Source organism: Terrapene carolina, unplaced genomic scaffold, assembly GCF_002925995.2.
Source record: "Terrapene carolina triunguis isolate 2854851 unplaced genomic scaffold, T_m_triunguis-2.0 Scaffold171, whole genome shotgun sequence".
In the NCBI taxonomy this organism is placed as follows: Eukaryota; Metazoa; Chordata; order Testudines; family Emydidae; genus Terrapene; species Terrapene triunguis.
Window position 1 is genome coordinate 2,576,176 of NW_020664522.1, and position 27,264 is coordinate 2,603,439.

A 27,264-nucleotide genomic window follows, 5' to 3' on the forward strand; every position below is an offset into this window, starting at 1 on the left:
CTCCAGAAAGGAATCACAACTCACTGACACCCCTCTCAGTCACAGTTCCTCTGGAAGCTCCTGTTCTGAATGGGTGGGGGAGTTTGCTATGTAAACCCATTACCAAACACAGCATCCAGCAAGCTTTGCTAGTACCCATCTCTCTCCCCCCACCCAACACACACACACACATATACCCTGCCCCTTCTCATCCCACTTGTTCTTGGAGGGAGTGTCAGGCACTCAGGCTATATGCAGGTCATCTTTAAATGCCATGGACCCAATTCCAAAACAGACCACTCAGACTGGTGTAGTGAAAGCAAAACTTAGTCCTGTTGCTGATAGGACAACAACAGAAGTTTTCCATGGGATCTAGAGGGGAAAAGCAGGGAACACTGAGGAGGGGTGGTGGCAAGTCAAAGTGTGTGGAAAACCTGGGTCCAGAGCGTGGGTCTATGTATCATATAAAATAAATAAGTTGTGTGGAAATATATGGGCTATATTTCTACCTGGGGTTTTCTGTTGACTTGTATTTCACCCTCGTGGTTTATAACACCATCAGCACCCTGCGATGGGATTGCAGCCTCATAATTCACAGTTGCCTGCCTATTCCTTTCATAGCTTGTAGTTGCTTATGCAGTATTCTCTGTCTAGTGTACATGTACGCACAGTGTACAGCAGGGGTAGGCAACCTTTCAGAAGTGGTGTGCCGAGTCTTCATTTATTCACTCTAATTTAAGGTTTCGTGTGCCAGTCATACATTTTAACGTTTTTAGAAGGTCTCTTTCTATAAGTCTATAATATATAACTAAACTATTGTTGTATGTAAAGTAAATAAGGTTTTTAAAATGTTTAAGAAACTTCATTTAAAATTAAATTAAAATGCAGAGCCCCTGGACTGGTGGTCAGGACCCAGGCAGTGTGAGTGCCACTGAAAACCAGCTCGCGTGCCATAGGTTGCCTACCCCTGGTGTACAGTTACATGAAGGATATCCACATATACACTAACCCCTTTAGAAATCTGAAAGCAGATTTTTTTGCCCCCTCTTACTGTATATAAAGAAGTTCCCTTCCCACATGAATTGGCCCTGGAGAGAAATGGTGTGAATAGCATGCAGCTAGAAGGGAGATGTGTACACACCATTCATAGCACTACCACTGTGAGCTGGGGAATGGTTTCTTGTTAAAAACCTGTTGTGTGTTAAATAAGGGGAAGCAAAAAACATGCTGCCCTTCATCTGTGGAAGTGGCCAGTGCATATTTTACTAGGGAGCAATTTAAAAACATATTTTAAGTCACTGATATGCATCTTATTATTCAATAGGTCTGGGCTTTCCTGCAGACCTTGCAAAAGCAATTAACCTGCTATTCAAGGAGCTCTTAGAATAGCAAACCCAGTGCCACCATTTAGCCCAGAATGTGCGTTATAATCCCATTTCCAAAGGAACTCCACCTGACAGAACTTAACAACAGGACCCTTTCAAGGGGGCACTGTCTGTCTAGCTATTTTACCTATCTATCTCTTTGGTCTTGTTTGCATTGAGTCTGGATGTTGGGTTAGCACCTGTCTAGCCAGAACTATGTTTAAGCACCACCATGAATGCTAACATGCTTCTCTATACAGGCAGGCTGATGACAGTACATACAGGGCCACACTCTGACTTCTACTTTCACTCTCACTCCTTCCCTGTGGCTATTTTTTAAACAATCTTGTAGCTCATGAAGGCTAGTCACAGGACATACATTAATTAGCTCCCCATCTCCTTGTAGACCTAATAATGGCAACTAACAGTGATTCTTTCCAAATGCTCTCTGTGTTCTAGCCAAAACCTTAAGGACCATATCACTCCATAGTTGCCAATTTACAAATCTCCACCCCAGGCCAATGCCGAGGCAGATACCATGGTGATGTGCATGATGTAAAAGTATAGGAAGATGTCCCCACCTCACAGCCATTATCCTTTTGGCTAAGGAGGATTTGATTCAATGCCTTCAGCCTGTTGACTGCTGTGGTTGACCATTCAGTGGGACAATCACAGTTAGACACATCACCACACCTCAGGATAAGCATCCTGCTTCCACAGCACTCCCAGACACCCCACAATTAGGCAGCAAGAGACAAAAGTATTATAGAGCACTTGATAGTGAGGTTCACCTGATGTGACCATAATGCAAAGCAAACACACCGTGAGTAAGTCATGGAGAATAGAATTTGTGGTCAAAAAGTGTGGTCTTTATTCAGTGTGTCTCAAAGGGCTTCCCAAAAACCTTGAGCTATACCGATCATGCACTGACTGTGCAGGAGAATTCAGTAGCCATTATGTGTCCGGAAACAGAGCACAGGTCTGGAAGTCAGGATACCTGGTTTCTATTCTTGACTCTGACATTGAATCATGGCTTGACCTTGACCAAGTCAGATGACTTTTGGGCACTGTTTCCTCTTCTTTGAAGTGGGGGAGGGAGGCTATTATTCACTCACCATTTTAGAGGCCATGAGCTCAGGTTTTCAAGTACACAACCTCTACAGTTCGGCCCACATTTTGGGGAGAGCTTAGCTCCCATTGGGCACCTAAGTAAGGGCCAGGTTCTCAAAAATGCTGAGTACCCAGCAGCTCCAGTTGTGACACACATGGTCAGATTTCCAGAACTGCGCAGCACCAAATACACTGAAATCATGTGAAAACTTGGCCCCTCCAGCTCTCCAAATAAAAGATGCCACATCACTGCAAAGTGCTATTGCAGCTGGTGGTGGATGAACCTCCAGGGTTTGGGTCTCTCTCACAGAATCAGGTTGTCTCGTGGGAATTTCCTATGAAACCTGGTAAGATAGAGGGACATATCTTTTTTTTTTTTTTAAACATTCCTTAACCTTTACATTTCAGACTCAATTCCCGTTCTCAGCTCAGGTTTGATTATTTCATCCAAACCAGTCCAAGCATGCCATACAAGAACCCATTTTAACTGATAGGGAGCATACTGGACAGACCACTGGGGTTATTCCCTACGCCTTTGAAAAGAGCCATTTGTTCTTTAACTCCCCCTCCAGATGCAACAGAAGCCATTCCTCCATCCTGCAGGGCAATGTCACTACTGGGCACGAGCCCAAATCTCATTGCAGGACTTAAAACCCATAACCTTCTGACTGCAGCGATAAGAATGCTACACATTGAGCCAATTAACGAAAACCGAATACCCCCTCCTGCCCATGCACAACTCACAAGTCTGGCAGGTGCAGGATCTATTGGCAGCGGGAGTCAAAGAGCCGCCGTTCCAGCAGTGTCTGCAGAGGCATTCATGTTGCCAGCCCTCTCCTGATTGTTTTTCTTTTAATTATGATTATTTCTGTTGAAAACTGATGCTGAGGTGAAAGAGGATGTGAGAGAGGAGTGGCACTGTTTGTCTTTTTTTTATTGGTAGCCCGAGCTTCTGAAATTAGACCCACGTGAGAAAACCCTTCATGGATTTCAGAAGAAAGAGTGCAGGTGTAAACAGAGTGCATCTGGGTCATGTTGGGGGGGAGAGCATTGGGCTCAGCAAAGAGGGTCTTGAGCTTTTATTCTTGGGGTTTTCAAGTGCAGCAAGAGAGACCCAAAACCAGTTCACCTGACTAGAAGGCAAACAGGAAAACCCCAGCCTGGGTTACAACTTCAATCAGGGGAGCTACACTTACCCAACAATTTTTGCCCCTTTGTTGCTGATTTGTTTTGATAGAGGGTCCAATATTCCACCTGAGAGCCTAACTGGGCCCTCAGCTCTGCCATGTGCATCGTCATGGGGCTCAGCAAGGGGTTAACTCTTTGCTTCCCAGAAAGCAAGTTGGACACAGGTCCCTGTGACAGCAGCTCCATGGTGTGGGTGAGGGTCAAAGAGAGACATAAGCCTGTAAACAAAATGGCACCAAGCTCTCAAGAATAGGAACTAGGGGTGGTTTCAGGGTTCCAGATCAGCCAATGACAGATATGCAACAGAGGACAGTGTGCTAGCTAATGGGTGTCATCTCAGCCTTGCCCAGCCCGTAGTGAGCATCCCTCCGGCCGGATGTGTTCCACATCACGCGCCCGTGTAGGAGACTACTGCGGTGCTTTGGCATGCACAACTACACACCGTAAATAGCAGCCACGGCAGCCCTCGAAACACCTTTCATCCCCAATAAATCAAAGGTAGGAGCAGCACACAGGCATAACCCACCTCTCCCCCTCCCCCTCCCATCCCTCTGTTCCAAACATAATTAGCAACCACACAAAAAAGTCCCTTCAAACAAGCAGCTTATGGTTAAAATTGGTCCTTTAAGAAAAAATCACAAGTGCAAACATTTTCTTGTGTGTGTGTGGGGGCGGGGGGAAATAAAGAGCTCCTGGCTCTGCACCAAATTAGGGTTTAAAAATTCATGCCCGCCATAAGAATTTATATAGCTCCTGAATAATTTATAGGCTGCGCCAATAACAAGGGGCTTAATATCTGATAGAGATTATTTAATCAATAGAAAACGGCACAGCAAAAAAGCCATCAAAGAATTACAATATGTCAGTCCAGGCTGGGCAGTTTTTAACCCTCCTCCTGCTGAGTTGTAGGGAGTAGAACTTTTTGCAAAGAGAGTGATGGCCTACAGAAGAAATCTTTAAGCCTGCGTTTTGCTGCAAGCATGTCTCTGGAGACCTGGCATTTGGGACCAGTCCCTCACCCATGCACAGTAGCTTTGAAATGTAATGAGTTTTCTAGCTCTCGGTCGAGTTGTTTGGGAGGAATGGTTAGTTTCTAATGAGCAACGTGCTGGGAATTTGTGGGAGGGGTGGCTGCTATTTTCTGGTTGCTTGGACTTTTGCTGGGATTGCTGAATATGCCTGGCACATGGTAGTCCTGATGCAACCAACATTTTCACACAGACTGTCAGTGGGTATTCATGTGGCCTAAGCGTATGGTACCATCAGGAAGTTTTAAGAGGTGTGGGTACTGGTGGACTTGGGGTAGGCGAGGGCGTAGGGTTGTTTCTGTTCTTATATGTTGAATTACTATTTGACTCAAGCCTCTGACCACGTAGACTGGGTATGTTGGTCTAACTGTGCATCTGTGTCAAGTCTAGAGTGTCCATTGTCTGTGCTGCGTTCCTTGGTCTTAGCATTCTTCTCATCAGTCTCTTATAATAGCCAAATATTAAGGTAGAAGTCAAGGGGGCCAGATTGCAGAGCAGATTTAATTAATCATTGAAGTGTCCTGCCTCAGGGCTGAACATTACCACCATGCTGCCCAGGGCCGACTCTGGCTTTTTTGCCGCCCCAGGCAAAAAAGCCTCCCGCCGTGCCCCCCCGCCCCCCCACCGCAGGGGAGGACGGCGAGCCCCGCCGGGGCTCCGCTCTTCCCGGCGGCCAGAGCGCCGGGGAGGGCGGCGAGCCCAGTCGTGGCCCCGCTCTCGGGCCGGAGCGCCGCGCCGCCCCCCTCCAGGTGCCGCCCCAAGCACCAGCTTGGTGGGCTGGTGCCTGGAGCCGGCCCTGATACTGCCAAATCTTAAACCAAGATCTTCGTAGTCCGTGGGCATCAGCTCTACCAGATAAGCGCAAAGCCTTGCCTATTTGAACCAGTAGAAGCTGTGCTAAGTTTCTGCATCTTGAAAGTTGTTCTTTGCTTCTATTCAGAGGTCTTTGCCTCACAGTGGAGTACAGATATCAAGTCATAGATTTTTTAAAGCCAGGACGGACTATTATGATCATCTAGTCTGATCTCGTAGAGCACAGGCCATAGGACCTCGCCCTGTGAGTCACAGATTGAGGCATGCACAGACGAACCATCTGCCTGCCAAGGTTTAAGTGAGGTGGGATTTTTTTTTTCAGTACCATTTAATAAAAATCTCAAAAGCTAATTAGGACCAGGCCTGGTCAGTACATAGATCAGGGATCGGCAACCTTTGGCACGCGCCTGCCAGGGTAAGCCCCCTGGCGGGCCGGGCCGGTTTGTTTACCTGCCGCATCCGCAGGTTCGGCCGATCGCGGCTCCCACTGGCCGCGGTTCACCATTCCAGGCCAATGGGGGCTGCGGGAAGCAGCGCGGGCCAAGGGATGTGCTGGCCGCCGCTTGTAGTTTCAGCAGGAGCAGTTACTTTTCCTTTCCTAAAATATGTTGTATAGTGTTGCTTCTACATTTTACCACAGAAGTTACTCACTTGAGTAGTGTATTAATGCCTTCTAGATCGCCTTCTCTTCAAATCCAGACAGTATTAATATGTAGTATTATTCTGCCAGGGCCTGATCAAGACAGTGATCTGCCTGAAAATGAACTGGCTACAACTCTTAGACTTTGGCAGTGAGAGGTTTTCGGAGGAGTGAGAAAAGAAGGGGAATAGAGAGATACAGTATCTGCATCATCTATTGAAGGCGAATTCTAGCCTTTGTTAAAATGGTTTGCAGAACCATTAATGTCCCTAGATAGTCCAATTTGCCTTCCATTGCCAACAGCTAGTCAGGAATCAGCTATCATTCCTCTTGCAAGTGGACGGTGCAAGGACTAACTTTGAAGTATACCCAGAAGCTCTGGCTAGTTCATCACACAACTGTCTCATGTCTGCACTAGCTTCCTGTTCAGTTCCCTCTGCAGCTCAAGGTGTTGGTAATAATCTCTAAAGCACTGATGGTCTGGAACTCAGTTTAATGAGAGACCATCTCATCTTGTACACTGTGGTGGCATGGTATCAGCTTAAACTCCCCAGGCTCAAAGGTCTCTGTCTTATGCATTCACTCTTCTTAGCAGTCCATCAAAGCCCAAGACTTAGTTTGTGCAAGACATTTCCATTTGGCCTGGCTTTTAACTGGGGGCTGCCTACATTTCCCGCTGGATCGATGGGCAGCGATCGATCCAGCTGGGGGGCCTATTTATCACGTCTAGTCTAGATGTGATAAATCGACCGCCGAGCACTCTCCCATCAATTCCGGTACTCCACCAGGGCGAGAGGCACAGGCGGAGTCGACGGGAGAGCGTCAGCTGTCGACTTACCGCAGTGAAGACACCGTGGCAAGTAGATCTAAGTACATTGATGTAGCCGAAGTTGCGTTAGATCAATTTCCCCGCAGCATAGACCAGGCCTGATTTGTATTTTTAGTGGCGGTGGCAGGGGGAAGAAGAACCTGTTTGATTTTTTTCCTGGCCAAATGACTTTGGTTTATTCTTTATTTGTCCATTTGGGATGTTCTATTTAATTTATTCTTTAAAAATGTTTACTATTCATCAGAGGCCTAGCTGCAACAGCCGTAGGCACTTCAATAATCATTTTAATATAATACGTTATAGTTTGGACATTCATCTGAAAAGTGCTTTCAAATTCTTTGGGATGAGAGATGATATACAGTATTGGAGCATGAGTCTGTGAGTCAGAAGTTCTGCTCCCAACTATTGTGCTGACTTGCTATGAGCCCTTGGACAAGTTACACCCTCTCCGTTCTTCAGTTTCACCCTATGTAAAATGAGGATAATAAAATCTCCCTAATTCACAGGGGAGTGGCAAGGCTCTCATTATAAACGCTTGTAAGGTGCATTGAGATCCTTTGATGAAAGGTGACATAGAAGTGCAAAGTATTGTTATTAAGTATTATAAATTCAGTTGTTATTTTGTATTTATAATCTTTCATCCAAAGATCTCAATTTACTTCAATAAATGTATGTGTTGCCCCGAAGGATCTCATTTGTATAAGGGCAGATGTATCATAAATTGTGTGGATCTATAGGGCTGGAAAAACATGAATTGCATATCCATTACCAAGACGTAATGCTGAGCTGCTGTGGGGACACTTAGGTGGCATGTATGTGTTATTCCTGGCCATGCCTGCTAAGGGTTAGCAAACAACCTGTCATTCTCTATAATCATCAGGACTGGGATGACCTCCTTAGCTATTGTGCCCTTGGTACCTGGTGATGCACGGATTTAGTTCTTCCTGGGCCAGTCTGCCTTTCTATAAGAGTTGTGCTTCCATAAATCACTCCGGGCTAGATTGTTTAAGATAATTTAAGCACACCTCTGCCTTGGGGTGGCACAGAGCTGCCCTGCCCCAGAGGGAGCACCCAAAGACATTCTCCCAGAGCTCCCCAGTGTGCAGCAGGAGCACATACAGCCATTTATGGGGTGCAGCACACTTCTCTTTCCTTGCAGCCAGCCAGCAAGTACAGGAGTGGAGTCATGGCTTTGCCTACTCTCCTCCTCTTTGAGCACAGGGACTTCAGTTCTCACTCCTGCCCTTTCATGTGCTGCACAAGGTGGGAGGAGGCTCCTTGCTCCCTTCCCCACGCAGTGCCCGCATGGAAGAGCCAGACAGAGTCTGGCCCAGCAGCTGGGGTTTGCAGGTGAAAATGAAAAGCAAGCTCATGAATTAGTAGTAAATTTTCCACCAACGGAAATGAAACTGAGCCAAGATCTACAGAACTGAAGGAAAAGATGGCTCAGAATCCAAACTTGGTGGAGCAGGCCCACAACTGTGCTGTTCTCAGCATGATGCTGAAACTTCACTGAGCATTCACTATCACCTGGTAACTGCAAGCTGGGCTGCTTCTGCAGACCTCACCACAACTTTTCCTAACCTCTGTGGTCTGAAAAGATGGTACAGAATGTTGGCGGGACTGGGCTATCATGAGATTAGCAGTGCCTCATGGTTTCATTTAGGCTTGGAATTGCCTGAAAATGGAGTGGGGCGGAAGGGGAAGGTGGTGGAAAAATGGACGAAATTTTCATCAAGCTGCCACAAATGTTAAGATTTGGTTTGAGTTTGGGAGCACAGGTTCCCATGGTTTCCTGTTTTTTGTGGATAGATTCGTCTGGGCTGATAGTGGCATCATATGTACCAATGACCAGCTACCACCTTGTGAGGGTAGTTGATGTGACCTTAACACATTAGCTACTGATTGTCAAATATTTTCTGATAGATCCCAGAGGGAGCTGGCCTATTCTCTCCATTTGTAGGAGTACGTTCTAGCCCCTGGTGGCATATAGGGGCCATGAAGGACCAACTTGGCCCCAAGGAAAATATCCCTGTGCAGGAGCAGTGTAGGCCCTGTGCTGTCCCACCTCACAGCACCTGGCATAGGGGCATGTTGGGGCCAGGAAAAGGAGAGGGTATTGTGCTCTATGCTATGTCTGTTCTAGGCGGCAGAACAGCCCACAGGTAGTCATGGGGAGGCTGCTGTAAGTTAGAACATGCTGTGAGCTGTACAGCTCCTAGAACAGGCAGAATCTGGGCAGCACAAAGATGGCTTACAGCCACCTCTGCCCCACACTTCTGTTATCCCTGTAACAGTTGCAAGGTTTATACAGTTTTGTTGCCTTAAACATTCTATCAGAGATTTTTTTAAAAAAGTCTAGCCTTAGTTCTTTTTACGAGCTGCACGGGCTTCTCACCTGATACCTAGAGGCCATGTGAGGTTAGTAGCTTATTAGCTTTGACTGGGAAGGGTGATGAATCTAGGATACAGATGGAAAAGTGGCAAAGGGGATAGATAAAATTAATAAAACATGTTGGGAAGAATCACTCGGCTGCTGTACATGATCTCTCTGCTTCTCTCTGATGGATGAAATCATTTCTCCTATTAAGCATTCAGTTTCTTTTCCTTTAAACACCAGGGTCTCGTCTCCTTCGTCTCTGAAGCTTTCCCTGAAATTTTTCATTTCATGTATTGGCTCACGGAAGAGGGATAAAGAAATTCTGGGCATGCATGGTGCTGGCATTCTGAAACTATGGCCTTGCCTCTTCAGGAATCTGCCCCGTATTTAAGAATTCACCCAATAGAGGAAATGTTTCATACTTTTTTTAAACTGTGTGTGCACGCTGCAAATTGGAGTTGTGGAAGCCTGGCAGCTGCAGCCTATGTCCAAATCCACTTGTTCCAGATGGACTCATGTATCAAAAAGGAGAGGCCAGCGCTGCAGTCACCATAATCACAGCAGTGAAAGTTAGAGAACAGGGGTGATTGATGTTCAGGGCAGTGTGGTCTAGTGAACATGAGCACAGGAAATCTTGAGTTCTAATCCCAGCTCTGAGACCAACTTGCCATGTAACCTTGGGCAATTCACTGTGCCTCACTCCCCTGTCTGTAAAATGAGGGTGATGACCCTTACAGAGTGTCTCTCGCAAGGAAAGTGAGAGGATTAAATAAGTTAACATTTGTACAGTGCTTTCAAGATGGGAGAGCTAAGTGTTCTGGCAGAGTCTTTCTGCCCGGAGTGGCTCCATACTCCCCTGTCGCGATTATCACAGCATGCGGGCGTACTGCCTAGGGGCTGTCTCTTGCCTCTGTTTTCTCTGCAGTGACTTTTCAGAGAGTGATGCATGGTGTGTTTTTTACAGCTAGGTTTCCGCGGGGGGAAGCTTTTGACTGACACCATCAGTTTTACCATAGGCAGGGTTGAAAAACACCCTTTAAAAATTGCTGCTTTTCATTTTGTATATTACATGAAACTCAGGCCGTGCAATGAATGGAAAGCAATAGCCAAGACTAGTTTCTGGAAACAGCTACAGAAGCAAAATGGTAACATGAGGTAATATCATGGTCAGGAAAGGATAAAAGGGGGGAGGAACGGCAGGAAAATCCCTCTTTCCTTGTTCATTTTTACAAGCTGTATATATTCTGTTGCTCACCTGCTCCCTGAATCAGCAAACAGCCAGGCAAGCTTCCAATGCCACTGCTTTCTATTAAAGTCAATGAGGGCTGTAGAGCAAGTTGATGACTGGTCTTGTGGACTCACTGTTTGACTCAGGGAAAGTCACTGAGGGCAGGTCTACACTACGGGGCTCAGTCGACCTAAGTTACGCAACTCCAGCTACGTGAATAATGTAGCTGGAGTCGACGTACCTTAGGTTAACCTTTTGTGGTGTCTACACCACGCTGGGTCGACAGGAGAAACTCTCCCGTTGACTTATCTTATGCTTCTCGTTCCAGTGGAGTACCGGAGTCGACGGGAGAGCGATCCGTGGTCAATTTAGCCGGTCTTCACTAGACCCACTAAATCGACCCCCGGTGGATCGAGCATGGATCCCCCCGTAAGTGGAGACAAGCACCAAGTCTCTCCGTTCCTCAGTTCCCCATCTGTAAAAAGGGACAATACTGTTTCCTTTGTCTTCCTTCTCTGTCTAGACTGTAAGCTTTTGAGAATAGGAGTCTCTTTTGGGATAGCTCAGTGGTTTGAGCATTGGCCTGCTAAACCCAGGGTTGTGAGTTCAATCCTTGAGGGGGCCATTTAGGGAACTGGGGTAAAATTAATCTGTCTGGGGTTTGGTCCTGCTTTGAGCAGGGGGTTGGACTAGATGACCTTCTGAGGTCCCTTCCAACCTTGATATTCTATGATTCTATGATATGTACAGCATGGACCATCTAAGCTGTAGTGCACTAATCAAAATAATTAACAATGGTGCAACCAACTTGCAACACTTGGAAAATAATAATTATTTATTATTTTATGTATTATTGTAGTGCCTCAGAACCCTAGTCATGGACCAGGACCGCAATGTGCTGGTTGGTTGGTTGGTTGGTGACTCTTCCTGGTACAGCAGCAAATTGGAACTAAGAATTTCTGGATATAACATTAACCATGCTGCACTTGTAGAATGATCCTTGCAGCATTTATTTCTTACACTTAACCATTTGGGAATGTGTTTGTCACCCTCCTTGCTCCTGTCACATGAGGGGATCTGTCAGATCAGAATACACTGTCTCCATGCTTCTTTCTTGTTCTTCAACTCATCTCAGGCACAAATCTTTTTCAGATGTTTCCCCCATTTGTTTCCATTATTATATCTGGTGCTTCTGGGTGGTAAACAAAAATAAATACCTTTGTAAATGCACCCTGTATTTCCATTAGTTTTATTTATCATACGGCACGTTGGTGCACTGTGGCTAAGTATTTTTAATAAGACGAAGTTGATGAAAATAAATTGCTTTGCAGTTCCTGCTGAGGGTGACAGAAATGCTGGGCCTACAATTTTCTGAAACTGCATTTGAAACTTGTATAGAGTGGGGTCTGCATGCTTGTACATATAATCATCTTTATACCTCCCTGGGGAAAAAAGTCTATTGACTTGTACTATGTCTAAAATCTTTGAGCCAGATTCTCTGCTATATCCTGCTGCTTCTGGGCACAGCAGAAAGAAAGAGCAGTCAGAGAGCCAGTTACATTTGATCCCAAGGCCAGTTTTGGGTCTGCCACAGGAGAGACTAGACCAGGTCAGTCTCTGGTACAAGGAAGAGACTGATTTATATAGGGGATCCTCTTTCCCAACATGCCTTGCTGCCAAGGTCTGGATAGTGTAGGACCACTGAGACTTAAAAGGCCCATACATCCAAATTCAGTCTCCAAGGGACTCTGCATCGGATGGAAATCACTGGCATGCCACTCCCTGTCCCACATCCTGATATGCCCCTATACCAGAGGCTGCAGGAGAGGTGGAATAGGAGCTACCTATGTTAGCTTTATGACCACTCAGGACTTCCCCAAGCCAGGGGAATCCCCAACTATGGAGATGTGGGCTGTCTTTTCTCCCTTTGCATCATGTAGCAGTGCAGAAGCAATAGAGCGGGATAGAGAGCCTGGTCCTATATCAATAACATCTGTACCATATAAACAGTGTTGATACTTATATGATAAATTGCATTTTAACCAGGGCCGGCTCCAGGCACCAGCCCACCAAGCATGTGCAAAAAAGCCAGAGCCAGCCCTGATTTTAACATACTTTTATGACGGTCTCACTGGCAATTTGCCCACTAAACCACCTCTGCCTGGATTAGAGCTAGTCACAATTTTTTAACATTTGATTTTTCAATAAAAATGTTCATCTGATTTTGGATCTTAATGAAAAAAATATTCACAAATTTTCCACTAACTTTTCTTGTGGAATTTCAACAAGCACTAGAGCTTAGTCAGAATTTTTCAAATTTTGATTTAAACAAAAAAATTTCAACTTTTTTCCACTAGCTCTCGGTCACTGAGTACTATTCCGCCCCCCTTTAAAGTAGATCCGAACACCCACAATCTTTTACTGTGTTTATTCACACAACACCCCTGTGAGGCAGGGAAGTATTATCATCCACTGACAGGGAGAGAGTCTAAATCATCTTCTCGTGTCCTTGTCACACACTAGAGGTTTTCCCAGAACCGTGCACAAGCAATGGCTCTTTCCGTTGCTGTAGCGAGGTCCTTCTTCATAAAGGTCTCCCCAAAGAGTCAGCAAATGCTCCATGGTCTGCACCTTACCACACTCGCATATATTCATGTCATTAGAGAACCCTCATTGGATCATATTAGTCTTCAATCTGCATGTGTAAGCGGTTCAGGCATTGCCACATTGACCTGTCTGTATCGGCCCCTCTGGGAAAGTCCTCCTGGGGTTCCAGAGCTATTTCAGTGCGTCTGACTGCGTGAAACCTTTCATTCCATAACCTCAGTTCTGCCTTACCAGCTGTCATATCCAAAGGCACAACACTGGTTATAAAACTCTTTCTCAGTTTAAGTGACTTGCCCAGGAGCAGGGATTTAAACCCAGGTCTCCCAAATCTATAGCTGCTGCCCTAACCACTGGACCATCTTTATTCTCTCCAGGGCTAGTCCTAATATTATAATACTCTGAATAGCTTCAAAAAGGACCATTTAAAAATGCACAAGAATATTTTCCTCTTCCCCACCCCCCAAATTTGGAGTTTCCCTCCCAAATCATACCATTCTGAGGCACTGAAAGGACAATATTCAATCTTGAAGTAATTTTGTTCTTTTCCTCTCCCTCGAAGACCTGTTTGGTTGGACTAAGGGTACTGGAATTAAGGTTGAATTGCCTTATGCACAAAGGAATACAACAATAACTCCCTAAAAAATTGTAAAAGCTCTCTAAAATGTACTGTTTTAAAAGTTTTCCAGTGAAATTTGTGGTATCAACAAAAGATGGTGATGTTTGCTAGTCCTATTTACCTTCATCTCACTGCCCCGGCAGATATCTGCTGTCAGATCGCATGCCCTGCCATGCAGCAATGGAACGCATTTCAAAGCAGTTACCCATTGAGGGAGTGTGGGCTTGCTCCCCTATTACAGTATTCTGAAGCCAAGGGCATAAAAGCCACCTCTGCAGCTCTGCCCCTAAGGGAAATCTGCAAAGCAATCCATTTAGAGAACAAAAGGTCCTTCAGTAAATGACCTCTTTGTGTCACTAGTCTGGGAGGGCCTGCGTAGTAATGCTGGTCATCTCAGACTCATTCCAATAAAAGCTTTATTCTTCCTATACATAATGTACTGTGTGTACACAGAAGAAGGCAGCACTGTACAGTAGCACAGAATCACAGTAGAGATGGGAAAAGGCCTCACTGTTTCTCTAGACCAGTGTTTCTCAAGGATCAGTCTGTGGACCAGTGCCAGCCCCTGAGATCTCCCTGACGGTTTAGGAAGGCAGCAAGCTGGTGCCTGGTATCAAAAAGGTTGCGAAACACTGTTCGAGACAATCCTCCTGCCAATGCAGGTCTGTATCTAGTCCAGTTTTAAATTACTCAGTTGATGGGGCTGCCATTATTTCTCTAGGGAGACTATTCCATGGTCTAATAGAGCTCCACTCTTAGGAAACATTCCCAGATATTTGATTTGTTTTCTTTTGATTGGTGGCATCTCATTACCCCAATCATAATAACCCTTTGGGCTGCCCTAGATAATTCCTCTCCTTTCTTTGCCTGGTATACTTTTGGAGTACACCTCTACCCCGATATAACGTGACCCGATTATAACACAAATTCGGATATAATGCAGTAAAGCAGTGCTCCGGGGGGGGGAGGGCTGCGCACTCCAGCGGATCAAAGCAAGTTCGATATAACGTGGTTTCACCTATAACGCAGTAAGATTTTTTGGCTCCCAAGGACAGCGTTATATTGGGGTAGAGGTGTACTTGAATGGTCAATGATAATGTGCAGTTATCCTATCTCCCTCTTGGGTCCTAATTCTCCAGCCCTTACTCATGCTGTGTAACACTTACATGCAAGAGTAGTCCCCTTGAAGTCAATGGGACTAGTCAAGTGAAGCAGACCTATTCAGCATGAGTAAGGGTTGTAGAAATGAGCCCTTACCTGAGTGCCCATGCTAGACATGTGTAGTTTATCTTTGTCAGAAATCAGCCTGTTTATTTTCAGCAGCTCTCCAAATTCCCTCTTGTTTGTCGACATTGTCTGGTACTGAGGTGTCCAGAACTGAGCACAGTTATGTGAGTGTAGTTCCTCCAAAGCTATTTCAAAAAAGGAACTATCACCATCCACCTTGGTTAATGGCCTGATGTCTCTGCATATGCAGCCTAACTCTACATTCGCTTTTGCAGCTGCCATATTAGGCTGGAAGCTCATCTATAATTTGCTGCCCGCTATCCGTCTTGATCTTTGGAGGAATTATTGCTTTTCAGATATCATCCCTCTACTGGGGATGCTGAAAACTGAATTTGTTCCATTGTTTGGAATCACTGAAACTCCTGGAGTCCAAGCAGTGCTTGACTCCAACCCTGTTAAAAATGTTCACAGCTGCTAATTTCCCAATTCTCTCGTTTCACAGTATTTCACACATGTTTAATTCCTAAAGAGAGAGAGACAGAGACAGACAGAGAGATCTGTGTGATCATGTGCTAACAAAGGCCTGTCTTCTTTTTTTCCTAGGTATTTGGTGCTAGAACATGTGTCAGGTGGGGAGCTCTTCGACTATCTCGTAAAAAAGGGAAGATTAACGCCAAAAGAAGCCAGGAAGTTCTTCCGACAAATCATCTCTGCTTTAGACTTCTGCCATAGTCATTCAATATGGTGAGTACAGCAGGTTTATAATGGGTGGTGACTATGGCTTGGAAACGCATAACAAAGCAGTCAGTGGGGCTGGGGCTCCTTATACTTCTGTTTGCTAGTAACTAGTTAATGTTGTAAAGCTGTTGGGGTCCAAAAGTGCTGCATAAATGCTGCTGCTGCTACTTCTTGGCTCTCTCTGTGAACACACATCGGTCACACATAGACTGTTCATGCAGATTGTCCATGATTTTCCTTTGGATCTGTTTATAATATATGTAGAAAGGCTCATTTCTGGTTTCCATTGGAAAGCAAGCCTGCTGTTCCATGGTGAGCATGATGGGAGGGGGCAGCTGCTGTCACGTTCATTTATAGTGAGTGCTTTAACCAAGAAAATCAGATTCCTGGGGGACCAGTGTTTCATTTCCATGAGTCTTGGGGGCACTTGCCAATAACCGAGAATAATATGTGCCTTATCAAGACTAGTCCCTGAAGAAACTTGGGACAATTATCAATACAACAAAGTCATTTTATGGCCTCCTTGGGTTAGAGGGAAACCTGCTGGCAGTTGGCAGCCCTGCCTGGGCCCCTTCAAGGCATTTGAGTCACTGTTGCCTTTAATTTCCTTTCCAGTAGGGAGTAATTTTCTTTATCAGTCTGTTATTGTTACATATTAACTCAGTTGAATGATTTAAAGCATTGAGTGGGGTTTAACCTGTAACTTTCAGATGGCATTTTAAATTGAACCAGTTTCCACTTCAGCTTTAACAAGTTCGGATAATTTAAATTATACTGAAATTAAGTTATTGCAGCCAATCAAATCACAGGATTTCTGTACAGTTACTGACCTGTAAGTGCACGCTTATTTCTCAGTAATACAATTCCATGCACTCTGATTGGCTAAGGTGCTGTGATTTACATAATGACTGCACAGTTGTGTCTTAATAACTACATACAGCACGCAGATTCCTCCATTCTGATAGGCTGAGGGCCATTGTTAGACAATGAGAGCACAGCGATTTGCATAATGACTGTATAGTTATTTCTCAGTAATCGTGCAATGATTATCCATATTCCTCAGATTTGACTAACTACGGTCTTCAGAATGCCCCATACAGGGCTGTCAAGTGATTAAAAAAATTAATTGCAATTAATTGCACTGTTAAACAATAATAGAATACCATTTATTTAAATATTTTGGGGTGTTTTCTACATTTTCAAATATATTGATTTCAATTACAACACAGAATATAAAGTGTACAGTGCTCCCTTTATTTTTGATTACAAATATTTGCACTGTAAAAAAAAATATATTTTTCAATTCACCTAATACAAGTACTGTAGTACAATCTCTTTATCATGAAAGTTGAACTTACAAATGTAGAATTCTGTACAAAAAATATAACTACATTCAAAAATAAAACAATGTAAAACTTTAGAGCCTACAAGTCCACTCAGTCCTACTTCAGCCAATCGCTCAAACAAACAAGTTTGGTTACAATTTGCAGGAGATAATGCTGCCCGCTTCTTGCTTACAATGTCACCTGAACATGAGAACAGGCAGTCACATGGCACTGCTGTAGCCAGCATCGCAAGATATTTACATGGCAGATGCCCTAAATATTCATATGTCCCTTCATGCTTCAAGCACCATTCCAGAGGACATGTGTCCATTCTGATGACAGGTTCTGCTTGATAACGATCCAAAGCAGAGCGGACCAATGCATGCTCATTTTCATCATCTGAGTCAAATGGCACCAGCAGAAGGTTGATTTTCATTTTTGGTGGTTCGGGTTCTGTAGTTTCCACATCTGAGTGTTGCTCTTTTAAGACTTCTGAAAGCATGCGCCACAGCTCATCCCTCTCAGATTTTGGACGGCATTTCAGATTCTTACACCTTGGGTCGAGTGCTGTAGCTATTTTTAGAAATCTCACATTGGTACCTTCTTTGCATTTGTCAAATCTGCTGTGAAAGTGTTCTTAAAATGAACATGTGCTGGGTAATCATCCAAGACTACTATAACATGAAATATATGGCAGAATGCAAGTAAAACAGAACAGAAGACATACAATTCTTCCCCAAGGAGTTCAGTCACAAATTTAATTAACACGTTATTTTTTTAACGAGAATCATCAGGATGGAAGCATGTCCTCTGGAATGGTGGCCAAAGCATGAAGGGGCATATGAATGTTTAGCACACCTGGCACATAAATACCTTGTGACTCTGGCTACAAAAGTGCCATGTGAATGCCTGTTCTCACTTTCAGGTGACATTGTAAATAAGAAGCAGGCAGCAGTATCTCTCGTAAATGTAAACAAACTTGTGTGTCTTAGTGATTGGCTGAAGTAGGACTGAATGGACTTGTAGACTCTAAATTTTACATTGTTTTGTTTTTGAGTGCACTTATGTAACAAAAAAAAATCTACATTTGTAAGTTACACTTTCACGATAAAGAGATTGCACTACAGTACTTGCATGAGGTGAACTGAAAAATACTATTTCTTTTGTTTATCATTTTTACAGTGCAAATATTTGTAATAAAAATAATAATATAAAGTGAGCACTGTACACTTTGTATTCTGTGTTGTAATAGAAATCAATACATTTGAAAATGTAGAAAAACATCCAAAAATATTTAATACATTTCAATTGGTATTCTATTGTTTAACAGTGCGATTAATTTTTTTATTGAGATTTTTTTTTTTAGTTAATCACATGAGTTAACTGCAATTAATCAACAGCGGGAGAAGGGATAGCTCAGTGGTTTGAGCATTGGCCTCCTAAACCCAGGATTGTGAGCCCAATCCTTGATGGGGCCATTTAGGGATCTGAGGCAAAATCAGTACTTGGTCCTGCTAGTGAAGGCAGGGGGCTGGACTTGATGACCTTTCAGGGTCCCTTCCAGCTCTATGAGATAGGTATATCTCCATCTTCATATATATATATAGATATATATATAATACATCCAGAGCAAAAATGGCCACCTAAGTGTCTGATCTGCTCCCCTCGTTGTGTAAATAACTGGAAATTTCTAAGGGAATGTATTATTTACAGATGGAAGAGGGGATCTAAGCCTTTTTCAAGGAGCTGTAGGGCGATATTAAGAAGAATGGGGTAGGGTGGGGAGCAGTTCAGAGGTTGAGCTGACCACATTTGTGGATTTCGAAGTTCTGAGGACAGTACGCAGTCAGCACGGACGGGTTTGTGATAGTCAACAGAGCATGGGGTGAGCTGACAATGAACAATAATAACATGAGGGGTCAATCCAAAACCCATTGAAATTAATGGCGAGACACACACACACACACACACCAATTGACTTCAGTGGGCTTTGGATCATCAGACCCAGGAAGTTTTCTCTGATGGCAGATAATTCTAAACAAATAATTTGTTCTGTGAATGCCACATCTTTTTCTCCTTGCAAATCACTAGTGGGAGAATCATGATTTTTCTTAACATTTCTGAGAATAATTTATGATAGATTGTTCAGGAGCAGTTTGGGTAGTGTGGTCCCAGGTAGGTTTGATTGGACACATAGGTTGTTTTTGTTCCTGACCAGCAGAGCATATCTCTTAGAGGCCATGATTCGGGAAAGCATTTAAGCTTGCTCCTAAGCCCCATTCCTGAATAGGGAAGCTTTCCTGTGTCTGCCTAGAATCAGATTTCAGGTGTCAACTGTCTCACTTACAAATTCAGAATTCATATTCTGCAAATATTCTCCATTATTCTCTTATAATTGACGGTCTCCACAAATATTGCTGCTGGTAAATTCATTCGCTCGAATATTCACAGGAAGCACACACAAAAAAGGTGCAAATGCAACTGATGGTAATTCATTTAATAATTCAAACGCATATTAACACAGATGTTTGTGGTCTTCGGATGACTCTTGTGGGAATGTATATGTATCTACTGGCAATTAGGTACTATTGTGACAAGTGTGGCGCAGGTAGATAGATGGACAAATGCCTTCTGGTGTCTGCCTTTAATAAACGGGGCTGAGGGTGGGGCTGAGGCCGTAGAAAGAGTAAGTAATTCTGGAGAATTAAGGGTCTCTAGCGAATTTTCAAAGGATGGTGAATGCCTCTTTTAAAGATCCCCAGCTACCGTCTTCAACACATTTGGGTGTTGAGGCAATATCTTTCTTGTTAAGAAGTGAGTCTGTTTCTGTGATCTCCTCCTCAACCCCTACTCTACCACTGTCAGTGCAGAGTCAAACGACAGTGAATCAGGAGCACCCCCCTCCTCCATGAGAACCGTGCAGCTCCTGAGATGTGAGAGTCTGAGCAGTCACCACCAAAGGTTTTTTAAAAATCAGGTTTGTAAATATATAATAATTAATTGTACTTTCCTAAGCAACGAAGCTTGACCTTGCCCTGTCGCAGGGCAGCGAGATGATAAATCATCTCATCAGCCGGGTTATCCAGTTATGAGCACACTGAGTAATGAAGGCTTCTCCTTTGGCTAATGACTGGATGTGAGTGCCTCTAGCATGCTAGCAGAATAGATTGATAGCTCTGTGCCCCCCACCCAATATCATGCCACCTCTTCTTCCACCATCCCCAGGAGGGAGCAACCAAGCACAGAGAAATTCTTAAGGTTTACAGTTTCTTCAGCATCCTGGTAAGTTCTTCTTTCACTGCTTTGAATGTATTAATGGCTCAGGATTCCTGGATGAGAGACTCTGAAAGGGTTTCCCCACAGTGGCCATTGATGCGGGGGGGGGGGGGGGGGGGAAGCTGTGCCTTCAACCACAGGCAGAAATTGCCTTTGTCTGATGAAGGGTTTTCAAGGAAACAGCCCCAGCAAGGAACAAAATGGATTTGTAATTTGCTTGTGTTTTTTTAATGTTATTTTAAATCAGTATGAGCTTTCTGTTCCCATTTATTTTTTTTAATGGGAGTGTAGTGGGAGCTTGGAGCGTCTCCAGTCACAGTCACTGTACAGGATTTTGCAGTAGGGTTGGCTGTGGGAGAATTCACAGTGACCCTAGTTATAGCCCCACTCAGGAGTGCAGGAAATGGCATCAGACCATTGGCATGTGGGAGCTCACTGCTACCCTAGCCTCAGGAGTCAGTGAAATGTCATACCAGCACTGACCACGTTTTTCAAAAGTGACTAATGATGTTGGCTGCCCACCTTGATGCCCACTTTGAAACACTTCAAAGGGAGCTTGTGTTCAGCAGGTGCTGAGCCACCACTCTGAAAACCAGGGTCCTGTAAGGGGCCTGAAGTAGGACCCCTAACCTCAGTAGTCACTTTTGAACACCTTGGCCACTGACTGTGTGGGACCTCACAGCTACTCCAGTCCCAGCCACAGTCACTGTAGGAAATTATATAGGGGCTCTGACTGTGGGGGAGTTCACAGCTACTCCAGTCTGAGCTTTCCCCTGGAGGAGCACCCTTCTATTTAGAAAAAGCAAAGACTGCAGAGAGAAGGGAATCTGGAAGGAAATAAGAGAGAACAGCTAAAAGGTTCCTGATTGGCTGTATGTGACATCACCAACCAATGTTGTGATTGGTCTGAGTTGTGTTTCTTGTGTGTGTTGGGTTTTTCTTTTGGTCAGGCTCCTATTTGGTGTCTGTATCTTGTGAGCTGACAAATAAAAATATGATTACGGAAAAGGGCCCATGGCAAACCTTATTAAGCTTCAGAGATAACTGATAATGCCAATTACTGCACACGCAGTGGTGACATTGAGAGGAAATTCCCTCTGGTAGTGAGCAGCAGGATTATTATTTCATTTTATTTTTATTTTTATTTTGGTTTGGCTCTTTTTTTCCAGGAGGGCACAAGGAGGGTTTGAGGGTCTGTATGAATATTGATAAATGACAATTACTAGAGCCTCTTCTTTCATCGCCTGAGGCTGTCTGCTGGTGTATGTAGAGGGGGCTCATGCTGAAGTGTGTGACATGGGGGGGGGGTGAGGAGGTTGGGCGCGAAGGCAATGACTAGGAGCTTTGTTTTACTTTGCTTTGTATCCTTCCCACTAGTGGGGGGGGGAAGGGTCATTATAAAAGTAATACTTCAGGATTCACAGCAATGGCACCAAAAGCTCTGGTGAGAGCACTGGGAGCTGGAACGGTTTGTAGAATACTGCAGTATGCTTTTATTGACAGGGAGGGAGGGTTTGTGAGAAATCAGGGGTGTCCTCAAGAAGCAGAGATGACTATGGCCTCGTCTACACTACAAACTTATCCACACCCCTGAGTGACATACCGGTAGTTACCCCAGGTGTTGATAGTGCTACGTCAACAGGACAGCTTCTCCCGCCAACGTCGCTACCACCTCTCGGCGAGGTGGATTAACTACACCGATGGGAGAAGCTCGTAGTAGCAGCTTCACTAAAGCGCTACAGCAGAGGTGAAGAGAGGGGCAGGGCCAGAGCCCTGCCCCACCTCTGCACCAATCCATGGAGTAGGGCTGGCTCACTTTCTGGGCCAGCCTAATGGCTAGCACAAAATGTGCACACCCCATGCATAGGGAGACTGTGCTTGCTAGCGTTGCCAAGGGCACTGTGTCTCTGGTGCCACTCCACACTGCCCCTCAGGTTGGGCTTGTGACAGAACGCCACCCAACAGTCCTATATGTGGAAGCGATGCTCCTATTTTCAATTTCATTGGGCACGCATCTTGTGACTGCTTCACCTACATTCTGCCCTCTCATCCATCTTAGTCTAAACATCCCAAATCTCTGAGCTTCAGCTATCCTCGTTTATATTTTCAATCAACCTGAAACAAATTTCCCCCTCTTCTCCTGAAATGCAGAATTGTCCCCCCAACTGCACTGGCCTGGGGTCTGTGGTGGGGAATAATTAGTATTGCACAGTGACCAGTTTAAAGTTGCACCTCTCACTGCCCTTCAGGAGTACAATGCGAGTGCTGTACCATTGGAAAAAGGGAAATTGACAGCTTTCCACTGGGGTACACAGCTCTTGCTTCTAGCCTCCAGTAGTTGCAAGATATCAGATCTTGCTATTGTGACATTATGATTTACAGCTCTCCTTACAGGTGGAAGAATATGAAAAATGGTACCACTAAAAAAAAAAAACTAAGATTCTATAAATAATTTCTAAAATAGTGTTTTTTCTGTAAAATACAGAGCATAGACAGAATGTGTGATTGTGTTTTATTGACACTTGTTTGGGGGTAACCTGCATGACTCACTCATAACTAAGGCTAAGATTTAGTCACGGATATTTTTGGTAAAAGTCATGCACAGGCCATGGGCAATAAATAAAAATTCACGGCCCATGACCTGTCCATGACTTTTTACCAAAAATACCCCTGACTAAATCTCTACTTCTGGGACCCCGCTGCTCCATGGGGCCCCTGCTGGGCGGGGGGAGGGCTTGCTCCAGTGCACATGGTTGTCTGCCCCCCAGCCGCTGCTCCCAGGGACCGCTCTCCAGACAGCCTCCAGGCACCCCTGGGGCCATTTCTCCAGCTGCTCCGGGACTGCTGCTGCTCGGGCAGTCGCTGGGACCAGCCACACCAGCCGCAGCTCGCATGGTCCCCGGAACCAGCTGCCTGGGGCCTCCCAAGCAGCAGCCGGTGCGGCTGGCGCCGGGGACCACCAAAGCAGCTGGCCCCAGGTCACTCCACCAGTGGCTGATGTGGCTGGCCGTGGGGTGCCCAAGCAGTTGACCCTGGGGCCAGCTGCTCGGGCGGCCCTGAAATCAGCCGCACCAGCTGCTGCGGAAGTCATGGAGGTTGCGGAAAGTCATGGAATCCGTGACTTCCGCGACCTCTGTGAAAGAATCACAGCCTTACTCAGAGCTCGTGAAGGAAGGAGACATCTCTAACACTCATGCTGCTAAAATGTTTATGCCACACCACTCTGTGGAGCATTTTATATGTGCTTTCACTCCATATATGCGCGTACACACACACACACACACACACATATGAATAGAGAATATATGACGGTATAGTATGCATGCATCTACATATAATAATGTAATAGGTAAGCCAATGTTCATGTTGCATCAGAGAATTGTGTTTAATGGGTGAAAGAATGGGAATATCTGCTGCACACATACAAAATAGACTGTAGGGAGGCTTTTAATTTTCTGTGTACTTTGTGACTTGTAGAGGAGTCGCATATTTAAATATATTTTGGAAATAAAAACAGATGGATTTTTAAATTGAGTCCCTAATGCCTCACTCTTTTCCAGAACCCTTTTGCAAAGAGTACACATGGAGATTCTACACTAAACTTTGGATGTGGATAGCTGCCCTTTTCACAAATACCACATTTATATTTTTTCCATGTTGGAATGTCTCAGAAAAAATTATTTTGTTTCATAATTGATTTGAGCTGTGCCAGTTTGAAAATGCAGTGTGAATGATATGGCAACATTGTTTGCTCTGCAGCAGTCTGTCTGTCCATGGCAGCAGATTCACCAAGTGCTGCATTAACAATATGATGATGTTATTTACTCAGCAGCAACCTATGTGTGTACATGCCAGCAAATCTGTCAAATTCCAGCGGCATTATTTACTTAAATGTTGACATTGACTTCAACATTGGCACATTGAAAACACCACGTCAACCAATGATGACGTTCTTTGCTAGGTAGTGTCCTATGCGTTTTACACATGACAACAGATTTGCTCAGTTGCTGTGTCCGCTTGTAATCTAATATCGACATTTCTCAATAGTCAAACTCACACTGCAGCCTTTGTGTTCAGTACATTAGCATGATTCTTTGTAAGGCCCTATATTAATTGCATTTCACATTTCAGCTCCAGTTTGCACAGTTTCTTTACAAACTAGGGAAATTCACACAGAAAAAACTTTGTTTAATGTTAGTTAAGGTTTCTCTGTTCTACTTTAATACCATTTTCCTCACAGGCTGAAAAGCTACAAATACACAGTTAAGGTCAACAACCACACTTCCATTTCTTGAGTGACAGCAATATAAAATGGATCAACTCTTACCTATTACTGCCTTCCTCGTACAACTCTTTGTCAACGCACAAGCAGGGCTGAATTTACACCTTATGCGCCCCTAGGCACAGCGTCTTCAGTGCCCCCCTACCTACAGCTGACCTATGTGTTTTCCATAAAAAATTAAACGAAAAGAAATATAACACAGCCTCCCCGGGAAGACACGAGACCCTCTGCCACGCACGGCGCTCCCAGCACGAACCAAGACACAGCCCACCTGCCCCAGGCAAGGCACAAGGGGGGGACTGTACCTGTCCCCACAGCGAGCAGTCCCCAGGTGTCTTCTATCCCTCCTGCAGCCCGGCACGGCAGCTGCGCTCCGTCTCTGCCTGTGCAAGTGAATGGGGCACTAGCCATGCCCCTCCCCAGCACAGGACGGAGGTAGCGAGGCAGCCGAGATTGGGAAGGGGCTGGGACACTCCCAGCACCTTCAGCAGCTGCCCCACCTGGCCGCAACTCACAGCGCCCCAAGGTGGGCTGACTCGGATGCTCACCCTGCTCCAGCCCCACATGCTGGGCGGCCACCAATCCATGCCAGGAGCCCGGCCGCCTACAGGGGAGCTGTATGTATTAACTTTTAACCCACTTTTAACTTTTAGATGCCCCTAGGCATGTGTCTACTGTGCCTAATTGGAAATCCGGCCCTGCACACAAGGCTTTAAAAATTACTCTGCTTCCACATATGTAACCTTAACTCTGTGTTGAAGGTTAACGCTTCAAAGTTGCCACCTTGGGGTGAGCGCAGGCATCTCACTTACCTCCTATGTCATTCTCTGGGCAGCCACAGCCCTGTGGTCTGGTTCTGAGATATGGGGTACAACCCATCAGCTGGGCCTTTTAGTGAGTCTGCCCCCTTTAGGGGGATATAAAGCAGCCCAACCAAATGGAAAATAATTCCCCGACCCACTTCCTTGTGCAAGGGAGAGGGCAGCAGTCTCTCTCAGGCCTCACAGACAGTCTCAGTTCCCACTCCTCAGTGTGAGAAAAGGTTAGGGTTTAATCATAGCATGGGGAGGGGGGATTTCAACAAAGAAAACCAGCCTGGTAGTCTTCTTCCTCAGAGGGCTTGGGTAGGTGGCGTTCACAAGCCATAGGTCAGTTAGTGCCACAGGGCCCCCAGTCTGGAAGCTCTGAGCCCTTTGCTTGCTTCAGCATGCCCCCACTACTGCACTGAGTTCTCCCTTTTAAGGGCTCACATCCAGGCCTGACATACCACAGAGGTGCGGCAGGTTGGTGCTGATTGCTCCTTAACCCTGTCTGGGCAGGGTGGGTCATCTACCTCACTGCACTCCAGCATAAATACAAGGAGGAGACGTGTTAAATGTAGGCATACTTACAACTTTGAAGAGATGCTTTCTTTTACTTTGAAGAAAAGAGAACAACTTTTAACATGTTTCCTTCTTGAAAAAACTGCCCTGAATGCAACAATGTCATGCACATCTACTTATTACAGGCAGAACTGGGTGAGGTCAGACTAGATGGTTTAATGGTTGATTCTGGCCTTAAAAAAATCTATGAATATATGTTAAAAGTTTTATCCTTTTATTTCTGACCTTAACTGTATCTACTAATTTTACAGAGCTTGAAATTGTTAGTAAAGTAGAACAGAGCAAGCTTAATTAACAGAAATCAAAGATTTTTCTGTGTATAGAAACATAGGTACACATACAAATCTCAAATTTACAGTAGCTGTTGAGTCATTATTAAGTTTCCAGGAGCAATGGAAAATGAGATGAAAAGGTTTTTGGTGCTCATGTAAATAAAAAATGATGTTTCTCATTATTATTAATTATTATTTAATAAATTATTCATATAGCCTCAACAGCATACTAGGCACTTTTTAAAGGCATATTATTGGACAGTTATTCTGTGGTCTAACTTCATTGGGGTTTGGGGTCAGTGGGAAAAGCATTTGCAAAGAGGCTAAGATTTTGTGTATTAGAAATGACCTGCAATTTCTCCAATTAAAGGGTATCTTGGGTTAGAAATCTGGGAACTAAACGGAGTTGTCATAGAAACCGATATGAATGTTTCAGCTCCAAAATCACTTAAAAATAATGGGCCAGTTCATCAGCTAGTGTAAATTGGCATAGCTCCACTGGGCCCAATATTCCAAATCTGTCTTTACCTCCAAGATCTGCTGTCTGCCCCCGGTGACAGTAAGAGGTGTAAATTAAACCCAGTGTCACCCATATGCTGCTGCCGCCTGCAGTACAGATGAGTTGGTTTTCAGAGTACGAGAGCAGAGACCTCACAAATGGAGTGATGGAGGGATTGACAGCCGCCTGGAGAGCATCAGTGAGCGTGACCAGTGACTGGAGAGCAAGTGTGAACTGGTCAGTGCTTGGGGAGCTATGAAGCATGTATGCAAATGCAGATCCTTCTGCTATTCTCCATCCCCTAGAATTGTGCACTATTTCCCCAAGAGCCCTCTTGGAATTCAGGGACACTCACACCATCCCTCTTTCGCTCTGCAGGATTTTTTTTAGCACCCTTTTTATAGTGTGTGTGTGTGTGTGTGTGTGTGTGTGTGTGTGTGTGTGTGTGTGTGTGTGTGTGTGTGTGTGTGTGTGTGTGTGT

General features: G+C 44.8%; 1 protein-coding gene across 1 annotated transcript in view; it reads left to right on the plus strand.

The window, feature by feature from the left end:
* The window catches only part of BRSK2 (BR serine/threonine kinase 2), a 453,700-nt gene that overhangs the window by 324,344 nt on the left and 102,092 nt on the right, over positions 1-27,264 (plus strand). The window contains exon 4 of the mRNA XM_026653919.1: positions 15,613-15,753. Within this exon, the coding sequence (XP_026509704.1) occupies positions 15,613-15,753 (141 nt within the window). The remainder of the gene's footprint in view (positions 1-15,612; positions 15,754-27,264) is intronic.